The 20,947-nt window shown below is 41.5% G+C and overlaps 1 protein-coding gene across 2 annotated transcripts in view; it reads left to right on the plus strand.

Moving 5' to 3' along the window:
* ITGA11 (integrin subunit alpha 11) overlaps positions 1-20,947 on the plus strand; it is a 127,508-nt gene that overhangs the window by 76,583 nt on the left and 29,978 nt on the right. For both annotated transcript variants that reach the window (XM_058156059.1, XM_058156058.1), the window contains 7 exons: positions 3,839-4,042; positions 11,111-11,241; positions 11,687-11,853; positions 12,433-12,575; positions 13,168-13,278; positions 14,979-15,064; positions 15,409-15,616. In XM_058156059.1, the coding sequence (XP_058012042.1) occupies positions 3,839-4,042; positions 11,111-11,241; positions 11,687-11,853; positions 12,433-12,575; positions 13,168-13,278; positions 14,979-15,064; positions 15,409-15,616 (1,050 nt within the window). The remainder of the gene's footprint in view (positions 1-3,838; positions 4,043-11,110; positions 11,242-11,686; positions 11,854-12,432; positions 12,576-13,167; positions 13,279-14,978; positions 15,065-15,408; positions 15,617-20,947) is intronic.

Below are 20,947 nucleotides of genomic sequence, written 5' to 3' on the forward strand. Positions count from 1 at the left end.
GGCTCCAAGTAATAAATCCAAGACAGCAGAACTCTGAGGCAGGTAGATTCCTCAAATCTGGTGCTGATGCTGTCTAATCCACATTTTTCTAGGTTGTGGTCTACTTTATAAAATGCCTTACTGAAGTCCAAGTAAATCATGTTGACAGCATTTTGCTGCTCCAATAATTTAGTCACTTTGTCAAAGAATGCAATAACATTTGTCTGGCATGATCTGTGTTTGACAAACCCCTGTTGGCTTCTGTTATAATTTCACTTGCCTCTAGGTGTTTGCAGATTCATTGCTTATCTTTTCCAGAATCTTCCAAGGTATTGATGTCAGGTTGAAAAGACTCTAATTTCCTGGATTTGTGTTTTTTTCTCCTTTTTTGAAGATGGAAACTATGTCAGCTCTTTTCCAATTCTCTGGTAGTTCCACGGTGCTTCAGGATCTTTGAAAGACTCAATGATTCAGTGGTTCTGAGATTTGGGATGTCTGGCAGCTCCTTCAGAAATCTGTGGTGTAATCCACCTGGACCCAGTGATCTGAACTCATCTAGAGTGGACAGATGTCCTCTTGTCATTTTCTTGCCTTTTTGGACTTGCATTCCTAATCTGTCTTTTATGATACTGTTTTTGATAGATTGGACTGTTTTGTCCATATGTATAAAGACAGGTGCAAAGAATGAATTAAGCAGGTCTGCTTTCTCCCCAATGCTCATGACCTTCTTGCCGTTTTCTTCCATTGATGGATCAATCATGTCTTTGACGTTTTTTGTGTTTTTACATGAAAGAAGCTTTTTAATGGCGTTTGATGTTTGTGTTCTGACCTAGGCGTTCCCAAGAGCACGAAGCAGACTCCTTGTCCCGACAAAAACCCCTTTTTATTAAGTTACTGTGAATTCTTCTCATTCACATCCAGCAAAGTCCTTCAAGGGAGAATTTACAGTCACACACCTCATTTGGCCTGGAGAGCTGCAAAGCCAATATCTTCAAAACTTGGCAAAGAGTCTCAGAGAGTCACAAACCAATTAGCAAACTAATTGTCTCCTAAAAACTCCACTCTCCTTTCCCTCCTCTTTTATTCCCTCTGGGAGGGGCCATTCATCATCCACCTGTGGCCTTACTCCCAAGTCGGCCCTTGTTCTTTAGCTGTTCCCTTCATCTGGCAACTCTGCGCATGCGCACACTGGGAACAGGCTCCAGCTGTTCGTCTGCCTCACTGATGTCTGACTCTGAAGGCAGCTGATAACTGGCATCTGGCACTCTCTGCCTCCATCACAAAGCCCTTATCAGAGCCTTTCCCAGATTCCAGGACTGGCCCATGTTCCTCCCCAACCTCTTCACTGTCCAAATCTGCTGCCAGCTCCGCTGGCGGGCCACAACAGTTTGTTGCAAGCTTGAGTTCACTTTGAGCTTTAGCTTTCCTGACTTCATCTTTGCAGGTTCAGGCTATATCCTGATATTCCGTCTTAGTTATGTGCCCCGTTTTCCACTTTTTATACTTGTGCTTTATGTCTTTCAATTTATCAGAGAGTTCTTTGAGCAGCGATGCTGGTTTCTTCTGGGATCTCTTATTTCTCTTCTTCAATAGTATTGTGCTAGATTGGGCTTTTATAAACTCACTTTTTAAAGTTTCCCAAGCTTCTTGGGATGTTTTCCCCTTAAGGATTTCCATCCATGGAATTCTTCCCAACAGTAGTAGTTTTCACTTACCTTCCGTACTGGTTCAGAACTGTGAGTGCGTGAGTGCTTGCTTTGCTCATGCGCAGCGCTTCTGCACATGTGCAGAACCTTCTGTGCATGTGCAGAGCATCCATGATGATGTCCAGGCAGGTGGGCGGAGCCTCCCCCATCACTACTTGTTCACTCAAACCGGGGCAAACCGGTAGAAACCCACCACTGAATCCCAAGCACTCTCAAAAGTTAGTTGAAATCAACTCTCTTAAAGTCCAAGAATCTAGTTTGACTTTATTCTATTGCTTATGCTTGTATTATGTTGAATTCTAATATTGCATGATCACTCCCCCTCAAGTTTCCTGTAACTTCAACCCCTTCTATTATACACTGCATCCAGTTTTGGTTCCCACGATGTAAAAAAGATGTGGAGACTCTAGAAAGAGTGCAAAGAAGAGCAACAAAGATGATTAGGGGACTGAAGCAGGGGTGAAATCCAGCAGATTCCGACAGGTTCTGGAGAACCGGTAGCGGAAATTTTGAGTAGTTTGGAAAACTGGCAGCGGAAATTTTGAGTAGTTCAGAGAACTGGCAAATACCACCTCTGGCTGGCCCCAGAGTGGGGTGGAAATGGGGATTTTGCAATATCTTTCCCCCAGGAGTGGATAGGGATTGGAGATTTTGCAGTATCCTTCCCCTGCCATGCCCACCAAGCCACGTCCACAGAACCAGTAGTAAAAAAATTTGGATTTCACCCTTGGACTGAAGGCTAAAACATATGAAGAACGGTTGCAGGAACTGGGCGTGTCTAGTTTAATGAAAAGAAGGACTAGGGGTGATATGATAGCAGAGTTCCAATATCTCATGGGCTGCCACAAAGAAGAGAGTGTCAAACTATTCTCCAAAGCACCTGAAGGCAGGACAAGAAGCATTGGGTGGAAACTAATCAAGGAGAGAAGCAACCTAGAGCTAAGGAGAAATTTCCTGACAATTAGAACAATTAATCAGTGGAACAACTTGTCTCCAGAAGTTGTGAATGCTCCAACACTGGTAGTTTTTAAGAAGATATTGGATAACCATTTCTCTGAAGTAGTGTAGGGTTTCCTGGCCAAACAGGGGCTTGAACTAGAAGACCTCCAAGGTCCCTTCCAACTCTGTTATTCTGTATTATTTCATCTCTGTTAGTGAGAATTAATCCAGCATGGCTGACCCTCTAGCTCTCTTCTCTTTTTGGGAGACAAAGTTGTCTGTTAGGTTTATAATAAATCTGTTTGATCTTCCACCAGGTGCAGAGTTTGTCTGCCAGTTGATGTTAGGGTAGTTAAATCTCCCATTACTATTGAGGAGTACTTCCTACATACCTTAGCTAACTGATTAACAAAAGGTTCATCTATTTCCTCTGGTTAGATGGGTGGCCTGTAGTGTATGCCTGTGACAATGATGTTCTTTTTTCCCTGAAATATATATTGGGGAAACTACTAACTTAACAGTAGAAATGGTAGAGTAGAACAGTAGAAATGGAAATGAAGATTCTTTGGGTTCAAAAGACATGCTACTTTCCTGAAATTATAGAGAGTGGTGAGCTGAAGGTGACAAAAGGTAGGGAATGATGGAAAATAATGAAATATTACTTTTTTTAAAAGAAAAATCAATGTGACATACAACAATTTATTAAAGAAATCCTAAAACACTAAAGAGCTTGGCAGAACAAACACCAACCCTAAGAGAAAGTTCTTTCTCAAACAGCAGAAGAAAAACCACCGCATTTAATAAGGATTCTTCTCAGCAAACTGTGGGGTCTAGGACAAGTCGCTCCAGCCAACTTGCTATGGGTCAATTCAATGCTGTATTAATAGTTTTATTTAGTTACTTTTATTATTGGGGACTATCTTTTCATCAAAATTATTATAACTCTTGTTTCTGAATTATTATTAATGGCCACGGTTTCGTTGAAATTAATTTAACTTTTGTATTTGTTGAATTGTCCTGTGGCAAGTTTGTTGTGGCAAGTTGGCTGTTGTCCCATTCTGAACTGTGATGTCAATTTCAATGCATTTTCTGCCTGGATTTCTCACTTTCTCCATTTTTTTTTTGAGGGGCAACAAGTTTTCTGACAAATTGTATTCATGGTTAATTTCATACTGATATACAGATGTGCTTTTTCATCTTTTCTCTTCTAAAAGAACCGGTTTGTTCCTAATGGAGCCCTGAAGGACTTGCCTGGCTATCAGAATTCCAGGTTTGGGTCCTGCATTGCCTCTGTGCCTGACTTGAACCAGGATTCTTACAGCGATGTCGTTGTGGGAGCACCTCTGGAGGATGAGCATCAGGGAGCTCTGTACATCTTCCATGGTTATAGGGAAAACCTGATCCGGAGATATAAGCAGGTACAGATTCTCTGTGAGACAAAGGCAGAGAAGGGGTGACGGTTGGGGTCTATATTGGCTTTTGGGCTTGAATGAAATTCCATTCAGTTAATCCAGTATATTTAACATCGTTAAAATCTCTGCATGTAATAATTTTGTTCTAGCGACATATTATTCATTTTATTCATATCTAGGGCTCCTTGGGCACTTTGGGGTGGGGATCCAGGGGGTTTGCCCAAGGAGTCCTAGATTCAGCTGGTTCACCCCTGCAGTAGAGGACAGACTATTGCGATGAATGTGAGACTGGACTAGAGAGATTTAACAGAACAACAATAGACCTTCTCATGTATTTCCTAGAAGCTGGTTAGTTAGAAAAGGATAAAGCTGCAGGTCATTGGTGCCCCTCAACTAACTGCCAGCCCTGGCACTTTGAATAAACTGTACAATTGGTGCCTTAAACCTGCACGGAAATACCAGCAATACACAACTTGCAAACAGTCACTTAACAACCATTCAAAGTTACGATGGAGCCCTCCAAAAGCTGCTTGTTATCTCATTTCAAAGTTATAACAGCTGCAGCCTCTGCAGTCATGTGATCACATTTTGGGTGATTGGTAACCAGCTCACTCTGATGGCTGCTCACAGCATCCTGCAGTCATGTGACTACAGTTTTTAATGGTTTTTTTTTCAATTTCCAGCAAAAAGAAAAAAAATAGAGACAATTCATTCAGCCATGTTCACTTAACAATCACCACAAAAAATGCTGAAAAATCGGGTCTATTCACCTTGATCCATTTAACAATCATAACAACTACTTCCAGGCTCAGTTATGGTCATAAAATGAGGACTACCTGCATTTGTATTTTCTCACATTGGCAATATAATTTGGTACCCGGTTCACCTCTTATGCATGATGTAATCTGGTTAAGCAGGTGGATGAGTTCAAACAAATGGCTCTGATTTTTTTTTTATTTATACCCCGCCCTTCTCCGAAGACTCAGGGCGGCTTACACTATGTCAAGCAATAGTCTTCATCCATTTGTATATTATATACAAAGTCAGCTTATTGCCCCCAACAATCTGGGTCCTCATTTTACCTAGCTTATAAAGGATGGAAGGCTGAACATCTTCGGTTGTTGCATCGTCATACAAATAGTGTTCAAGCAGGTTTTGCCAGCATATGGTAGTTACTTCCGGAAGAAAGAAAATGCCTGAAAACAAAAACCCAAGTATTCAAAATAGCCATCACGCTGATCTCATTCTATGCGTGCAGAGGACATGTTGCATGCTTAGGACCTACAGAACATGAAATGTTTCAAACAAGATATTCCCGCCAGTCCTGGGCAGTGATGGTGGAATGAGGACTTTTCCACATTTGCACAGCTCATGTCATGTCACAGTTGAAAATCAAATCTTTATTGCTCTGGATGTATCAGCAGAACACACCTACCTGGCTGGAAAGTTGCAAAATAAAATGCACTGCCCCAAAGAACTGGATTAGTCAACTAGAGGCTAAGAAGCACAGCAGCTACACTGTAATGCACATATAGGCTCATTTTCAGATCTCAGGGAATCCATGCAGGAAAAAAATCACAAAAAGGTCTATTTTCCATATGAAAATATCATAATGCAGCTCACTTCTAGCCTACAAGAACCATGTTTTACAACATTTACAACAGCAAAGCCGCAGGACAGCAGATGAGTCGCAACACATGAAAATTCCCACCACTGCAGCTGCTAGTACTGTGTGGGTTCAAAAGATTCATAGTTCAAAAAATGATGTCTATCTTCGACAGTCATTGTCTCTTGCTATCAGCTGTCCTACAGCTACTAGGGCCCTTCTGTTGGTGCATAAATGAATGTATGCTGCAGACAAGTCTCTGGAAAGAAACTCTCCTTGGAGCTCCCAGGTCCTTTAACTACAGGACGGGATTAAGGAAGCCAGATTCACAGGGATTTTCTTTAATGTGTTTAATGTCAAAGATTAGAGTAACCAATCTTGGGAATGGAGATAGGAACCCTTTAAGTCCCCTTTATGAATGTGCCCCTTGAGGCAGGCTTCTTTGAAGCCTTGAGTCTCTCTTTCCCATCTGATTGCAGGATATTTCTTACCTAAGCCTGTCAGACCCTTTCTCATCTTCAGATTGTTTGTGTTTGAAGATGCTTTTCCTCCTTGTTATTCCTAAAATGGCGCCAAAGCCAATAAAGACCATCAAACATGAGGAAAGGAATTTCCAATTTCTTTTATTGAAATATTCTAGCAAAAGGAACCAAGATCCCAAACAAAACACAAATGTTATACCGATTGATGTGACCACTCTGCCTGACCACTACCTATTTTAAATACAATGAAGGTTTCTACAAACAATAAACACGGCTGTGCCATGGGTTCACCTGTGTCCCATTGTGGCCGGTCTGTACATGGAAGAGGCAGAAACCAAAGCCCTAAACTCCTTCACAGGAATCCCACCCACTCATTGGTATAGGTATGTGGACGATACTTGGGTCAAGATTAAAACACAGGAATTGCAAGCCCTCACCAAACACATCCACTCTGTGGACAGATACTTCAAGTTCCTACGAGAAGATGTTAAGGAAAATAGTCTGGTCTTCCTGGACTGTCCAGTACACATTAAGGAAGACAGAAGCCTTAACACTGAAGTTGACAGAAAACCCCCACACAGAGATCAATATAAATATAATGGGGGATATCAGAACCCTATACTACCGAGCTGAAGGCCTGCCTGCCAGTAAATATGGGAAAGAAAAAGAATTAAAAACACATCAAGGAAGCCCTCAGAACATGTGGCTATCCCAACTGGGCCTTCATCAAATCTCAAAAGAGGCCCAGCAGGAGCTCCTCCTTAATAAACAAAGAAGAAAACAATAAACAAAGCAATGTTGTCATTCCATACATTGCAGGAATATCTGAAAAGCTCAGGAGGATCTTCAGCTAACACAACATACGTGCACATTTAAACCCAAGAATACACTAAGGCAGAAGCTTCTCCACCCTAAGGATAAAACAGCCAGACAGAAAATGAGCAACATGGTATATACAGTACAATACAGTGAAATATGTGCAGATCTGTATATTGGAAAACAAAACAACCTCTTCATAAAGGCATGGCACAACCTAGGAGAACAAACCCATCAGGACAAGATTCAGCAATCCACCTGCGTTTAAAAGACAAATAGCAAAGTCCACATTTTGGGCAGAGAGGGGTCAAAGTAACCATCTGTATCCAAACTGAACAGACTGTAGAGGGAGGGATACGACATCACCTATCTCCAGTCTACAAGACAGTCCTTTCAACAATTCCTCAAAAGGCTCCACATCCATTTGCACCACTCAGGTGATCCTGAGGGCACAGATAAACCTCCAAGTGACCTCAACGACTCTCTAAAAAAAATGCAAATGACCAGCTGTCTGCAAGGAGTATCAGTCCTTCCATTCCCCACTATCCAGTCAGAGCTGAAGAAGCTTCTTGGATGAGAAGCGAAATGTCTTCAAAAGAAAAAAAACCAAGAAAGTCCAGTTGCCTCCTAAAAAAGCACCTTTGGGACAATCGTGACCTGGATGACGGAGAATCTCCATAGGCAAATTTTATACCGTTATGGTGAAGGAAGTTAATACCCTCAGAATCACTCACTGGTTTCTTGACACGTTTCTTTTGACTGGATTCTTCTATTTTACCTTCCTTCTTCATTCATTGCATGTTTATGTTAATAAGCTTTCCTATCAAAAGGGATGTGTGTTTTACTATTATAATAAGCTAGAAGTTTAGCCGGAATAGGCCAGAATAGCTCAGGCTGTTAGGAGCCTGTTATTAGAACACAGCAGCCTACAATTACTGCAGGTTCAAGCCCGGCCCAAGGTTGACTCAGCCTTCCATCCTTTATAAGGTAGGTAAAATGAGGACCCAGATTGTTGGGGGGGCAATAAGTTGACTTTGTAAATATACAAATAGAATGAGACTATTGCCTTACACAATGTAAGCCGCCCTGAGTCTTCGGAGAAGGGCGGGATATAAATATAAATACTTCCAATTTTACGCGGGAGAAAACCCGAATAACCAAAGACGGTCATAATCTGGCCACACGGGAAAGAAAAACTTGACAACTTCCTCACACACCTCAATAGCCTACACCCCAAAATACAGTTCACCATGGAAACAGAAGTTAATAACCAACTTCCCTTCCTGGATGTCTTAGTCTACAGAAAACCCAATGGCTCCCTAGGACACACCATCTACCAGAAGAAAACACACACAAACCGCTATCTGCACGCACTCTCACACCACCACCCAGCACAGATCAACTCCGTAGCCAAGACACTCATCTCCAGAACAAAATGCTTAGCTGATGAACAACACCTAAAACCCGAACTGGACACTCTCACTAATGTACTAACATCCAATGGATTCCAAACAAATAAGATTACCAAGCTAATCCAAAAAGAACCCCCCACTAAAATCCAAGACAGAGAACAAGAAAACGGCACAGCCCTCCTCCCATATATAAAAGGCACCACAGACAGAATCAGCAAGATCCTCCACAAACACAACATCAAGACAGCATTCTGCACAAACAGAAAAATATCCACCATCCTAAGAAACCCCAAAGACAAAATTGAGTTAGAAAATCAAGGAGTATATGAAATCCCATGCACCGCCTGCCCCACCACATACATTGGACAAACCAACAGAAGAATAAGTGCACGATTGAAGAACACAAGAACTCATTCAAAAAGAGGAACTAACTTCTTCCCTGGTCCAACACTTTAAAGTCACAGGACATGATATTGACTTTAAAAAGACCAGAACTATCGCCAAAACTGAACACTTTAACAACAGAATAATCAGAGAAGCCATTGAGATAGAAAAACGCCCACACAGCATGAACAAACGAGATGACACCTCCGCCTACCAGCCATTTGGAAACCCGCCTTATTGACAAACGAGTCCCTAACACGAGGAATGACACCAGACCCACACTCACAAGGTCCACACAGGATGTCACCACCGCACATCCACCCAGAAAGCAGACCCAAACCCACACTGATCATGAAGCACGACCAAGGACCAGAAGCCAGACCGCAGCTGCAACATTAGCCATTTCAAACCCCTCCAATCCATTCATGCAGCAGACTGACACCCACTATGAAGATGTAGCACGACCACAAAGCCAAACAACAGCTATGCAGCTCACCAGCTCAAATCCCCCTGCAGCACAGACTAGACTGAGCACAACCAAGCCCCCACCAACACAGGACACACCCCCAGCCAATCAGAGCACAGAAAAAACCCCATCCAATCAGAGCACAGCCAAGCTCCCACCCAATCAGTTCAAACCCCCACTAGCAGTTAAAAGGAAGAAACAGCTGCGATCACACATTGCTCCCAGAAGCACGAAGCTGAAGCCTGAAGATGACGAATGAGACTTCGTCGAAACGTCGCCAAGACACTTCCAATTTTACACGGGAGAAAACCCGAACAACCAAAGACATATATATATATATATATATATATATATATATATATATATATATATATATATAAATATAAATACATATATATATATATATATATATATAAATATATAAATATAAATATAAATATATCAGTTACCAAAGTTTATACATCTAGCTAGCATGTCTTAGCTAGCATCCTTGTAGCAAGTCCTTCTAACTTGTAAATTTCTTGTTGCTAGGCAGTCACCATTCGTTGCACTCATCACAGCTGCAACTTTCTGCCTCGGCAATTCCTTTAACAAACTTTCCTAATTCCAACCTGAGACCATTACTCTCAGGCACAGCACAATCTTTCACGTCGCTAATAGTCTCTTCAGACCATTTCAGCCTTGTGCTCTAATTGAATTCCATCTAGTGCCTGTAAATAACAACGTTGCAAAGGAATCTGGGACTGGATTATCCATTTTTCTGAGTGGGGAGGCAGCATCCATCTAGGCCTAGAGGCCCCAAAGAGGAACAAGTGGCAGAATTGTTAGTTGTCCTTGGACATTCCTGTCCCGTTACACAACTACACCCCACAGCAACATATATTTGTCGGCTGCGGAATATTTGTGAGATTTAAAGTGGGCCTCTTCTCTTTTCTCCTTATTTATCCACACAACAATCCTGTCAAGTAGGCTGGGATAAGTTGACACTGATTGCCCTAGAGCAGGGGTCTGCAAATTTGGCTTTGCTGGCTAAGGAAAGGGAGTTGAAGGTCCACAAGTCTTAAAAGAGCCAAATTTGCAACCCCCTGCTCTAGGGCAATCAGTAAGCGTCTGCAACAGTGGCTGTTTTGAACCCAAGGCTAACAAGTGGCTCAAAAGTCTCAAGAGGCCCCAAACCCCTTTGTGTTCCACCATATTGTAATTTACCAGATTAGAACTGTGGAATGTAACTGAGGAGGCAAATATTAAATGCAGGGAGAGGTTTGTGGTTTTTTGTTGTTGTTGTTGTTTTGCATTTATATCCCGCCCTTCTCCGAAGACTCAGGGCGGCTTACACTATGTCAAGCAATAGTCTTCATCCATTTGTATATTATATACAAAGTCAACTTATTGCCCCCAACAATCTGGGTCCTCATTTTACCTACCTTATAAAGCAGGGGTGTCCAAACTTGGTCCCTTTAAGACTTTTGGACTTCAACTCCCAGAGTTCCTCAGCCAGCTTTGCTGGCTGAGGGACTCTGGGAGTTGAAGTCCAAAAGTCTTAAAGGGACCAAGTTTGGACACCCCTGTTATAAAGGATGGAAGGCTGAGTCAACCTTGGGCCTGGTGGGACTTGAACCTGGCAGTAATTGCAAGCAGCTGTGTTAATAACAGACTGTCTTAGCAGTCTGAGCCACCAGAGGCCCCAGAGTAACTTATATTGATGCCAACTGGCTTTTTGTCATGGCCACACCCAACTAGTTTTTCAAGGACAATCTCCTCTCACTCATTTAGGGACTCTGGGAACTGAACTCAAGCAACAGGCCTTGTACACAGAGGTGTAATTTGGGTGTGCATACTTGTTAAAATGCATAATTGCTTTTGCGCAGCTATGTTTAACGAAAACTATTTCTTCCCTTGGTCTTCCAGAGAATTGCAGCTGCTGACCTTTCTCCTGGCTTTATGTATTTTGGGAGCAGCATCCATGGAAACCTGGATATGAATGAAGACAAGCTGGTGGATCTTGCTGTGGGCTCCCGTGGAAGTGCTGTCCTATTATGGTTGGTCATATTAAATATAAGACTGGTTCATTCGTAGTGAAACTGGGGGGCAAGGAGGAAGGGAACAAAACCTAACCAACATCCTGAGTTAGTAGGTGTCCATTATTAGGAGGTTAGGGGAGTATGAGTGCAAGCACTGATGTTTTAGATCCATGCCCCTCCTGGCTTGTGAAGGCTTCCCAAGTGATGATGTGCAGATGGCTTCTGGCAGTGATCCTGTGGGAGGGGGTGGTACCATAGCTTTTTAAGGAGGCTCAAGAAGCCATCATTAGACCCTATTGGATAATTTTCACCTTGTCCCACCTTGCCCTACTGTAGCAAACAGCTGCAGCAAGGAAGCATTTCCCCCTGTCGAATCCAAAGCTCCGAGCCCCCTGCCATTCCTGCATTCCTGCATTCCTGGACTGGCTCAAGATATCAGCCACCTTTCCCTCTTCCCTATCAGGTCCCGCAGTGTGGTCCAAATCAACGCCACCCTCCAGTTTGAGCCCTCCAAAATCAACATCTTCACCAAGGACTGTGTTCGAAATGGGAAAGAGGCCACCTGTCTGTCAGCCTTTGTTTGCTTCACTGCCATTTTTCTCTCCGCTCATTTTCAGACAGCTCATGTAGGTAAGTGGCAGGGGCTGCCCTCCCGGGAGGGCTGTTCTCCCCGTTGGGTGACTGTATTGCTCCCCCAGGGAAGGGGCTTTTATTCAGGGTACATTCCTGTCCCAGACGCTCAGGGCAGGGAACCGGGAGATGAAAGAAGCATTTAAGGGGAGAAAAGCCTGAAATTGTCACCAGAATCCAGGGATTACAAGGAAGCCCCTCTTAACTTCTTCCTATCGCTTCAATTTAATCATCCCTTGCTTATTTAAAGTAAGTTTCCTATTTAAGAAGTATATTTATTAGACAGTTGTGGCAGTTTTTGGAACCACATTTAATGGTAGAGGAATGGGGCTGTAGAAGGAGTTAATTAAATGTTCACAGAGCACTGATGATGTTAACTAGGGAGGTCCTGAAACATCTGCAAGAAAACAAACAAACTCAGAGAGCACCAAGGACCCCTCATTTCAACCCTGAACTACAAATATTCTCCCTTATTAATATGAGATTTGAAACAACTTGAGGTTCTGGTCTCAAGTTAGTTCTACATTTTATTTCACATTGAGGAATAAATTATTTAGCCTCAATCTTTCTTTATTTCAGTATTGAATTACAACCTCACCATTGATGAACGACGATATATCCCGCGAGCCTACCTGGACGAAAATGGAGAGCGACTTGCCCACAAGGCAGCCACCTTGCATGCCGGGCAGACACATTGTGACAAGATGGATTTTCATGTCTTGGTAGGGATTTTCTTGTTGGGTAACTGCACTCAAATTTTGTTTTTGTCTCAAAAGAGCAGAAAAGGTTGTCACCTCTCAGGGATGTCTGTAGGCAGGAGGTGTTGGAGGAGTAGGCTTTGCAAGGTGGTAGACATGGAGGCACCACTGAAGCTCTGCCCCTTTTGGACAGGTGTGCCAATTTTGACTCCCTAGTGGGTGTTCCTGTTTTCAATCCATCTGTGTGAAACATTTCCTGCATGTTTTTTTACAAAATAGCAATAGCACTTAGACATATATAAGGCTTCACAGTGCCTTACAGCCCTCTTTAAGTGGTTTTAAATTGTCATAAGAAAGTTTGAGCATTTGTATAATTATAAAAGACCGGGCATAAAGACAAAAGTAATAAACCATCCAGAGCTTTGTAATTTGGGTGGTATAAAATAAATGAATAAAGAAACAACAAAATAAAAACAAGACAAATGCTGTTCATTTAGACAGTTTATGGTGCAATGCACTATTTAAACCCAAAAGTTAGTTCTCTAACCAGATTAAGTGTGTTGAGCACACTCAGCAGAAGGATAATGATGATTACCTGTTCTTTTTATTCTTTCAGGATACAGCTGATTATGTGAAGCCAGTGACTTTCTCTGTCGATTATGCCCTAAAGAGTCCTGAGACTGGACCAGTGATGGATGATGGATGGCCAACTTCACTGAAAGTTGCTGTGCGTAAGACCTTCTGATCCTGGAGTGAGGGTTAAAGAGGGTTAAATTTAAAAACCATTGCAGGGAATGTTCGGCTTCTTTATTGCTTTTGCCTCCATCACCTGCCTGGTTCAAAGCCTCCTTCCGCACAGAATAAAGAACAGTCGTTGGAGATGAACGAGTCAGGAAGGGAAGATACCCAGGAATTGTAGAATGAGAAAGAACAGAGAGCAGAGGATAAAGAGCCTTTTTGGTGGAATATTTACAATGTTGTTTAAAATCTGTGTGAAATTAATAAATAACAAAAATCAATATGCACTAAATTTGGTTGAATGAGGCCGGAGACCCCCTTGTTTCACATGTTTCTACATTTCATGGCGCAAAACTATATCGTTCTAATACAAACAACCAAATCTGCAGAAAGTAAATGGCCCAATCTTTAAATCCAGTCCACTTTAGAACATGACATGCCCCCTATGATTATAAAATTTTGCAAGGATTTATGAATTCTTGAAGGAGGGTGCAGAATTTGTTCTGGAATTTTCTGGGTCTTCAATTCCAGCCCAAGAACAGGCATCTGAAACAACTAAATGGTTTCCAGGCTTCAGAAATTAGTTTCAGCAACAAATAGATATAGACATAGACATAAACATAGACATAGACATATATGCAGTATGTGGTACTTATAGATACATATTTGTTTTCGTAGGTTTTCACTGGTATAGGTATGTAAGTCTTGGCGTATTTGGGTCTTCTCCCGTGTAAGATTGAAAGTATCTTTCAAAGACCTCGTCAAAACGTCGCCAAGATACTTTCAACCTTACATGGGAGAAGACCCGAATACGCCAAGACCTACATAGATATATATACATACACACACATGCAGACATTCATACACACAAACACACATCAACATGAGGCTGGGGTACACAGGATTAAAAAGCATAAGGGATACATCAAAATATTATACATGTGCATGCATACATATATAAATATTCATATATATGTATTATAAAATCTAAAGGGAGGGGAAGAAACATTAAATGGATGTAGGGGAACATAAAAGGTAGTATACAGCTAGCTAAATCTATCACAATATAAAACACTCTTAAATAACAAAACTAAATGCTCATTAAAATTAATTTATGGCCCAGGTCATCATCTGCCAGATTTTTAAGCACTGCTGCATAAAACCTGGCGGCATTATATGTTGTACCACGGTTAGTAGTTGAAAGCAGGGAAGTGTGGAATTGCACTGTGTGCCCTGGATATTTGTAAGGTAACGGTGAGATGAGGCTATTAAGAATGTCTCTGTAGTACAGACACTGGGAGTTGCCCATGCTGTGTGTCCAGAATCACCGGGCATTTTCTCTCTGGCTAATAATGGGTTGTTAGTCCCAACGGTGCTTTTTCAAAAGGCGCCTGGATTTTATTTTTCCTTGAGCTTCTCATCCAAAACCCTTCTTCAGTTCTTTGGTGAGAAGCAAAGCTTCTTCAAGGAAAAACAATAAATTCAGACGCCTTTTGAAAAAACACCTTTGGGACAACCATGACTTGGATGACTGAGAATCTCCATAGACAAGATTGAGGATTTCTGTTAGGATTTCTGCTTTGTCTTCATGAGGGGAAGACAACATTTCCCAATCTTTCCTTGAGTCATGCATAACTTCAGGCATTGAGGATGCCCAGCCTAAACCCACCCTTCTCCTCCACCCAATAGGTCCCATTCTGGAATGGATGCAACGAAGATGAGCACTGCATCCCTAATTTGGTTCTTGATGCTAAAACAGACGTCCCAACTGCAATGTGAGTAGATCTTCTGGAGTGAGCCTAAAGTTAGAGGGATCTGGGAAACCAGATTGCACAGGTCATTTTTGAGAGCTTTGTGGAAGGGAAATCACCTTGAACTGGTGAATCTCTTTCTTTTCCTTTGTCCTGAAAGGACAGAATCATTCTCTGTGAAGGTCACATCTTCACTCAGGCTGCCGCCAGCACCATGGCATCTCAGCTGCCAATTGGCCTAACCCCCCCTCCCCCACATCTCTTGACTGCAGTCTATGTGTGCAAGGGATTGAACTCATACGAATTTCCTTAATGCTCTTGCAGACCCTGCTATCTGGCTGCTGCCATAACATTTGCTCTTTTCATAGGGAATATTGCAGACGGGTCCTGAGAAAATCTCACTCGGATTGCTCCGCCTACACGCTGTCTTTTGATACCTCCATTTTTGTCATAGAGAGTGCCAGAAGGAGGGTAGCAGTAGAAGCCCTGTTGGAGAACAGAGGAGAAAATGCATATAACACCATTCTAAACATTTCCTTCTCAAGAAACCTGCAGTTTGCAAGCTTGATTCAGAAGGTAAGGCTTTCCCTAAACACTCTATTGCAGGAGAGAAGGCTGATAATTCTAATGATAAAAAATCTCTTTCTGGCAGTCCCTGAAGCCCCCGCTGTCTTGCTAGTTGAAAATTAAGAGCAGAGTCCTTTTGAATTGGAAAATGTTCAAAACAGTATTGTATACTTTAAAATAGATGTAACATTTTTTTTCAAACTTTGACTTTGACTTTTCAAAGTTTGACTTGGATTGAATGAGGTGTTCTGTACATCTAAGAATAAGCACTCAAGCATCCCTCCAGTCCCCCCACACCCATACTGATTTTAGCCACTTTTTAATTTTATTCATTTATCGGATTTATATATGGTCGCGACCTATTTCACCAAAGTCACACTTTGCTGCACCTGCACTTTGCTGCAGCTCCCGACCACCCAAAATTTGCTGTGTGTCGCCTGTCATCAAAAGGTTGCCCATCACAATTTCAAACCTCTTTAATGATTTATTTATTTATAATATTGATTTATTTATAAAAGTTATTGGCCATCCATCTTACCCTAGGGTAACCCTGTGGCCTGTGATTTGAGAGTGATGTTTTGCCTGAGGTTCTCATACCCTCCTCCAATTGCACCCTGGAATCTTTCTTTCCCTACAACCTGTCTCAAAAAAATGCCCGACTTATTCCTGTTTGGCATGGAGAGAAATGCTTTGCTCTTCCTATTGCCTTGTCATTCTTTCTGCATGTAGGGAATTCAAGTGCAGTTTGCCTGTTTGTTTAAAGTTTAAACAAGTTTTCTTATAGGGAGGAGGTGAAGACTATGGTGGACAGGTGCAATAAAAATAACTTGATTTTGAATGTTAACAAAACAAAGGAGATCATTGTTGATTTTAGAAAAAGCTGGCTAGTCATACTCCACTCAGTATCAAGGATGCAGCTGTAGAGGTGGTCAACAGTATTAAATATCTGGGGGTGCAGATAACTAACAATCTGACTTGGTCTCTCCATATGTCATCCTTAGGGAAGCGTACAAACTAGCATCTGAGTTTCCTGCATCAGATGAGGAGAGCACATCTTTTTTCTTCTGTCCTGGCCACATTTTTCAGAGGCACGATTGGGAGCGTTTTAACAAACTGCATCCCTGATTGGTTTGGTGGCAGCAGTGCCTCAGATAGAAAGTCCATACAGAGAGTGGTAAGGACAGTCGAGAAGATTACAGGAAGCTCGCTTCCCATTATTCAAGATGCTGCTTATAAAGCGCTATGTGCTTAGAGCTCAAAGCCTTGTTAGAGACCCTACAAACCTACTTCATGGTCTGTTTCTGTGGCTCTCCTCTTGGAGGAGGTTTTAAAGTATCTATAGCAGGATTACTAAATTCTGGAACAGCTTTGTTCCTTATATGAGTCTTGGAAACTCGCAGGATTCTTTTTCCCCCCACCATGTACAGTATGTGCATACATCTGAATTAGACCGTGATGTTTCTCTGGGTCATATATGTATGTGCATGTGGGTATACATAATGGTTATCTTTTGAGAGCCAAATGCAACGGAATTTCATGTTAATGTTTGTTGATTAGTGTACATTTAAAGTTAGAATAAAGTTTTTACTCTACTCTAAACAATTTCATATAGAATTGCATCTGACTGTTCAATAATCACAGAAGACAAGTGGAATTTCTGAGCCTTGTTGGGGAAAATGCCAGGGAAAAGGAAGCCCTCGCTGATGAGTCAATGTGGAATTTTGATTTTTTTTTTTAATCATTGGAACTTACGTCTGAGCCATTTTGACCAGAATAATTTATCTTTATGGATTATGACATACCCTTTCCATTCTTTGTGAAGTTTTGTCCTTTCATTGTTTTGGTTTTTAGAAGATCAGACATCCAGCCCTTGCTTATCAATGGAGACCGAGTGGAGCAAGTGGCCAGTTTTAAGTTTTAGGGTGTTATCATAAAAGAGGACCTGACCTGGGGTGCTTACATTGCAGCACTGGTCAAAAGGGCCCATCAGAGATTATACTACCTGAGACTTCTCAGGAAACAACAACTGAATGAAAAACTGCTGGTGACCTTCTACTGCAGCATCATAGAGATTATTGTAACTTGTATATACACTTTTATATGGTTTGCCAATTGTACAGTGGTAGATAGGGCAGCGCTCCAGAGGGTTAACGTCATTGCTCAGAGGATCATTGGTTGTCCTCTCCCCTCCTTGGAAGAGCTTTATAGCTCCCGCTGCCTTAAGAAAGTTCAAAATATTCTTAAAGTTCCATCTCATCCTGGATCTCACCCTTTTTTTTTTTTTTTGAACTATTACCATCTGGCAGATGGTACAGGACAATAAAAACAAGGACAAATAGGCTGAAAAACAGCTTCTATTCCAGGGCAGTAATCATACTGAATTCTACTGTATAGTGCAATACTAATGCAATATCAGGTTTTCAATTCAACTATAGAGCATGTGAAGGATGTGTGTTTGTGTTTTATTTTTATAGTTATAATGTACACTGAAGATGGCATTTAATTTCATTCTACAAGGTGCAATGACAATGAAGTAAACTTAAACTTAAAAGGCAAACACCCTGCAGAAGTATTTCTGACATTTTTGTGACAGAGAGAGCTGTGCTGAACAAAATGGGGGACAAATAAAACCCACAGCAGCTTCTATTTCTCATCTCTTTTTACATTTGAAGGCTCTGAGACTCTCAAAAATTGCTGCTTTTGTTCTCCAACTCACAAGAAATGAACAGCAGGAATTCCACAAGAAAGAGAAATGACCTTGCTTGAGAGAATTTAGATTTAAATTCAGGTTTTGTTGATAGGCATTTGGGCAAGTTAGGATTTCGGTATGCAGCATTAAACTGGAAAAGGACAGTGATTTGCCCACAGGTTGTTGTAACAAATGACACAGAGGCAACTTAATACAATGTTCGTTTATGGTTGTTATATAGTAATTCTAGTTGTAGTCATACAATTATGGCTTATTTAGTAAAGCATAGATAAGCAGATCTTGGTTTTGTATGATGTATGAAATATTAAGTATGAACCTATACCCATTTGTGATTGTTCCTTCCTTCCTCCTTCCTTCCTTCCTTCCTGCCATCCATCCATCAGGTGACTTAAGAAGATACAGAGCTAGCAGTGGACTATCCCCGAAAAAGAGGTGTCTGATCTAAAATCCACCAGTGGTCAACATCCTCATCTGTTTACTTCAGTTTTTTCTCCATGCTCCTCCTTTCTCTCTCTGCAGTATGTTTGAGTTGATGGCAAAGTGCCAGTAAGAGGTGATTTTTCCCCCCCAGAGAAAGAAAGTAGAGGCTCAGATGGTTTTGACTGTACAGCCAATACACTAAGAATTGCTCATGTTAAAGCTAGATGGGTTTGCCAAGCATCTGTTAAGCACTTGGGAGAAAAAACCCAGAAACTTTAATGATAGGAAGCTTCAAATGACAATGCCTGAAAAGGTTTTATTTAAAAATGAATCTGATTTATCATTTTCATATGGCAATATCCACATCAGCAGCTTTGTCATCCTGAATCCTGAAAGTCTGAGCTGTAAGAAAGGCAGTTTTCCTTCCAGGGGAGCTAAATGGCAGGCCAGTTGACCAGTAGCCAATAAATGCCGTCCAATCTGCTTGGCAGGATTCCTTCTCCAGAGGAGTCTCTCTTCTGAAATATCTTCATGTCGGAATGCTAACATGTCTGTTGCCCCAAATAGAGGTGCAGTGGAATGAGGCAAACCTGTGAATCTCTCATAACTGGCTACATGAGACTTCACCAGTTGGCCTCCATCACACCCAAATGCACATCCATTTCTACCTCAATTCTCACATCCACCTCTACCTCCAGAACATCCCACCTGCATCTCTATGTTTCACTGGAATTCCTTTTAGCATTTGGCTTATGATAATCAATAGATTACTCTCTTCCTCACTGAATTCATGGCAAAACAATCACCAGTGACTAAATAACTGAGTGTGTGTAATGCACACTCTGCCTGGACACAGAAAACATGTTCTTATGACATTACCATATGCAGCTATTTAGAAGACATCATCTCTCATTCAGCCACTGGGTGATCCTAGCATTTACATCCTGGCTGGGCCTCCAAAACCGCCTCCTCTCAAAAATGTATAAATGTGCTGTCAGCATATGTAAGCACTTTGTTGTATGTTTTGGACAGCCTGGCCCTTCCATCCCTCTTTAGTAGTAAAGATGCTGACCTTGCTGTCGAGGTCTCACTAATCTATGCAGCATGAAGAATTCCTTTTGTTGGTTTTTAAAGCCTGCCAGTGGAAAATTGCAGGAACAAACTACCCACAAAATAGTGTAAAAACTTCTCTGTTTTCTGATGGATTACTCTGAAATAACCAAAGAAAAATATTGGGAGAAGAACTATCAGAGCAAGTAATAAAGGCCATCTTTGTCTACTGATAAGAGTAGGTTTGTTTCATATTTTTTTAAAAGAAGGAATCTCCTATAATTCTAGAGTATAACATTTGGGGAGTTGTGGAGGAATGGAGGGCTACAACATTGCAGAGAACAATCAAATCCTAAGCCAGATGGAGTTTTTCATTCCCGAATCAAGATGACTACAGAGTAAATTTTCTCTTGCAAGGACTCTTTAATTCCTATCTGCATCGGGTTTGTATTTTTTGACAGAATCATTCTTCCTCCATCAATACAATTTGGCTGGATGTGGTATTTGGCTGCTGACCTTTTCAGTACATACTTACAACGTTGGATCCAAGAGTTAATTAGAGGACAGAAATCCTGATCATTTTCAGTGTAGCATTTCAAACTTCACTGGGACTTAATTTGAGCTGGTTATGTGAGGCACCTTTTGATTTCAAACCAGTTGGTCCACGAACAGTAATAGCAGATTCTCCATTTATATGTCATTCTAATTAAAAGCAGCTCTGAGCAGCTGACACTTAACAGCCAACTGTACAAATTATACGGCAACAATCAAGTTTTTGCATTGCCCTGAAAGGCCATCAAGAAAACTCTGATCTTATCACCTTGCAGATCACTGACATTTCCAAAGTCCAAACTGATTATTTTACCACAGCTATTATGTTTATATGCCTCCTGACTCCCAGCAGCTCTGAGCCGTTTACAGATTGTTTAAAATGTTAAAAACAGGAAGAACTAGAGACACAAAGAAGGGTAAAGATGGCAAGATGACAAAACCAATTGGGACTAAACCAAAGGTGCTTTTTTCAGGAGGCAACTGGACTTTTGTGTTTTTTCTTTTGAAGACATTTCACTTCTCATCCAAGAAGCTTCTTCAGTCTGACAGGATAGAAGGGAAGTGTCAGAGCCGAAGAAGCTTCTTGGATGAGAAGCGAAATGTCTTCA

Source organism: Ahaetulla prasina, chromosome 13 (assembly GCF_028640845.1).
Source record: "Ahaetulla prasina isolate Xishuangbanna chromosome 13, ASM2864084v1, whole genome shotgun sequence".
Taxonomy (NCBI): domain Eukaryota; kingdom Metazoa; phylum Chordata; class Lepidosauria; order Squamata; family Colubridae; genus Ahaetulla; species Ahaetulla prasina.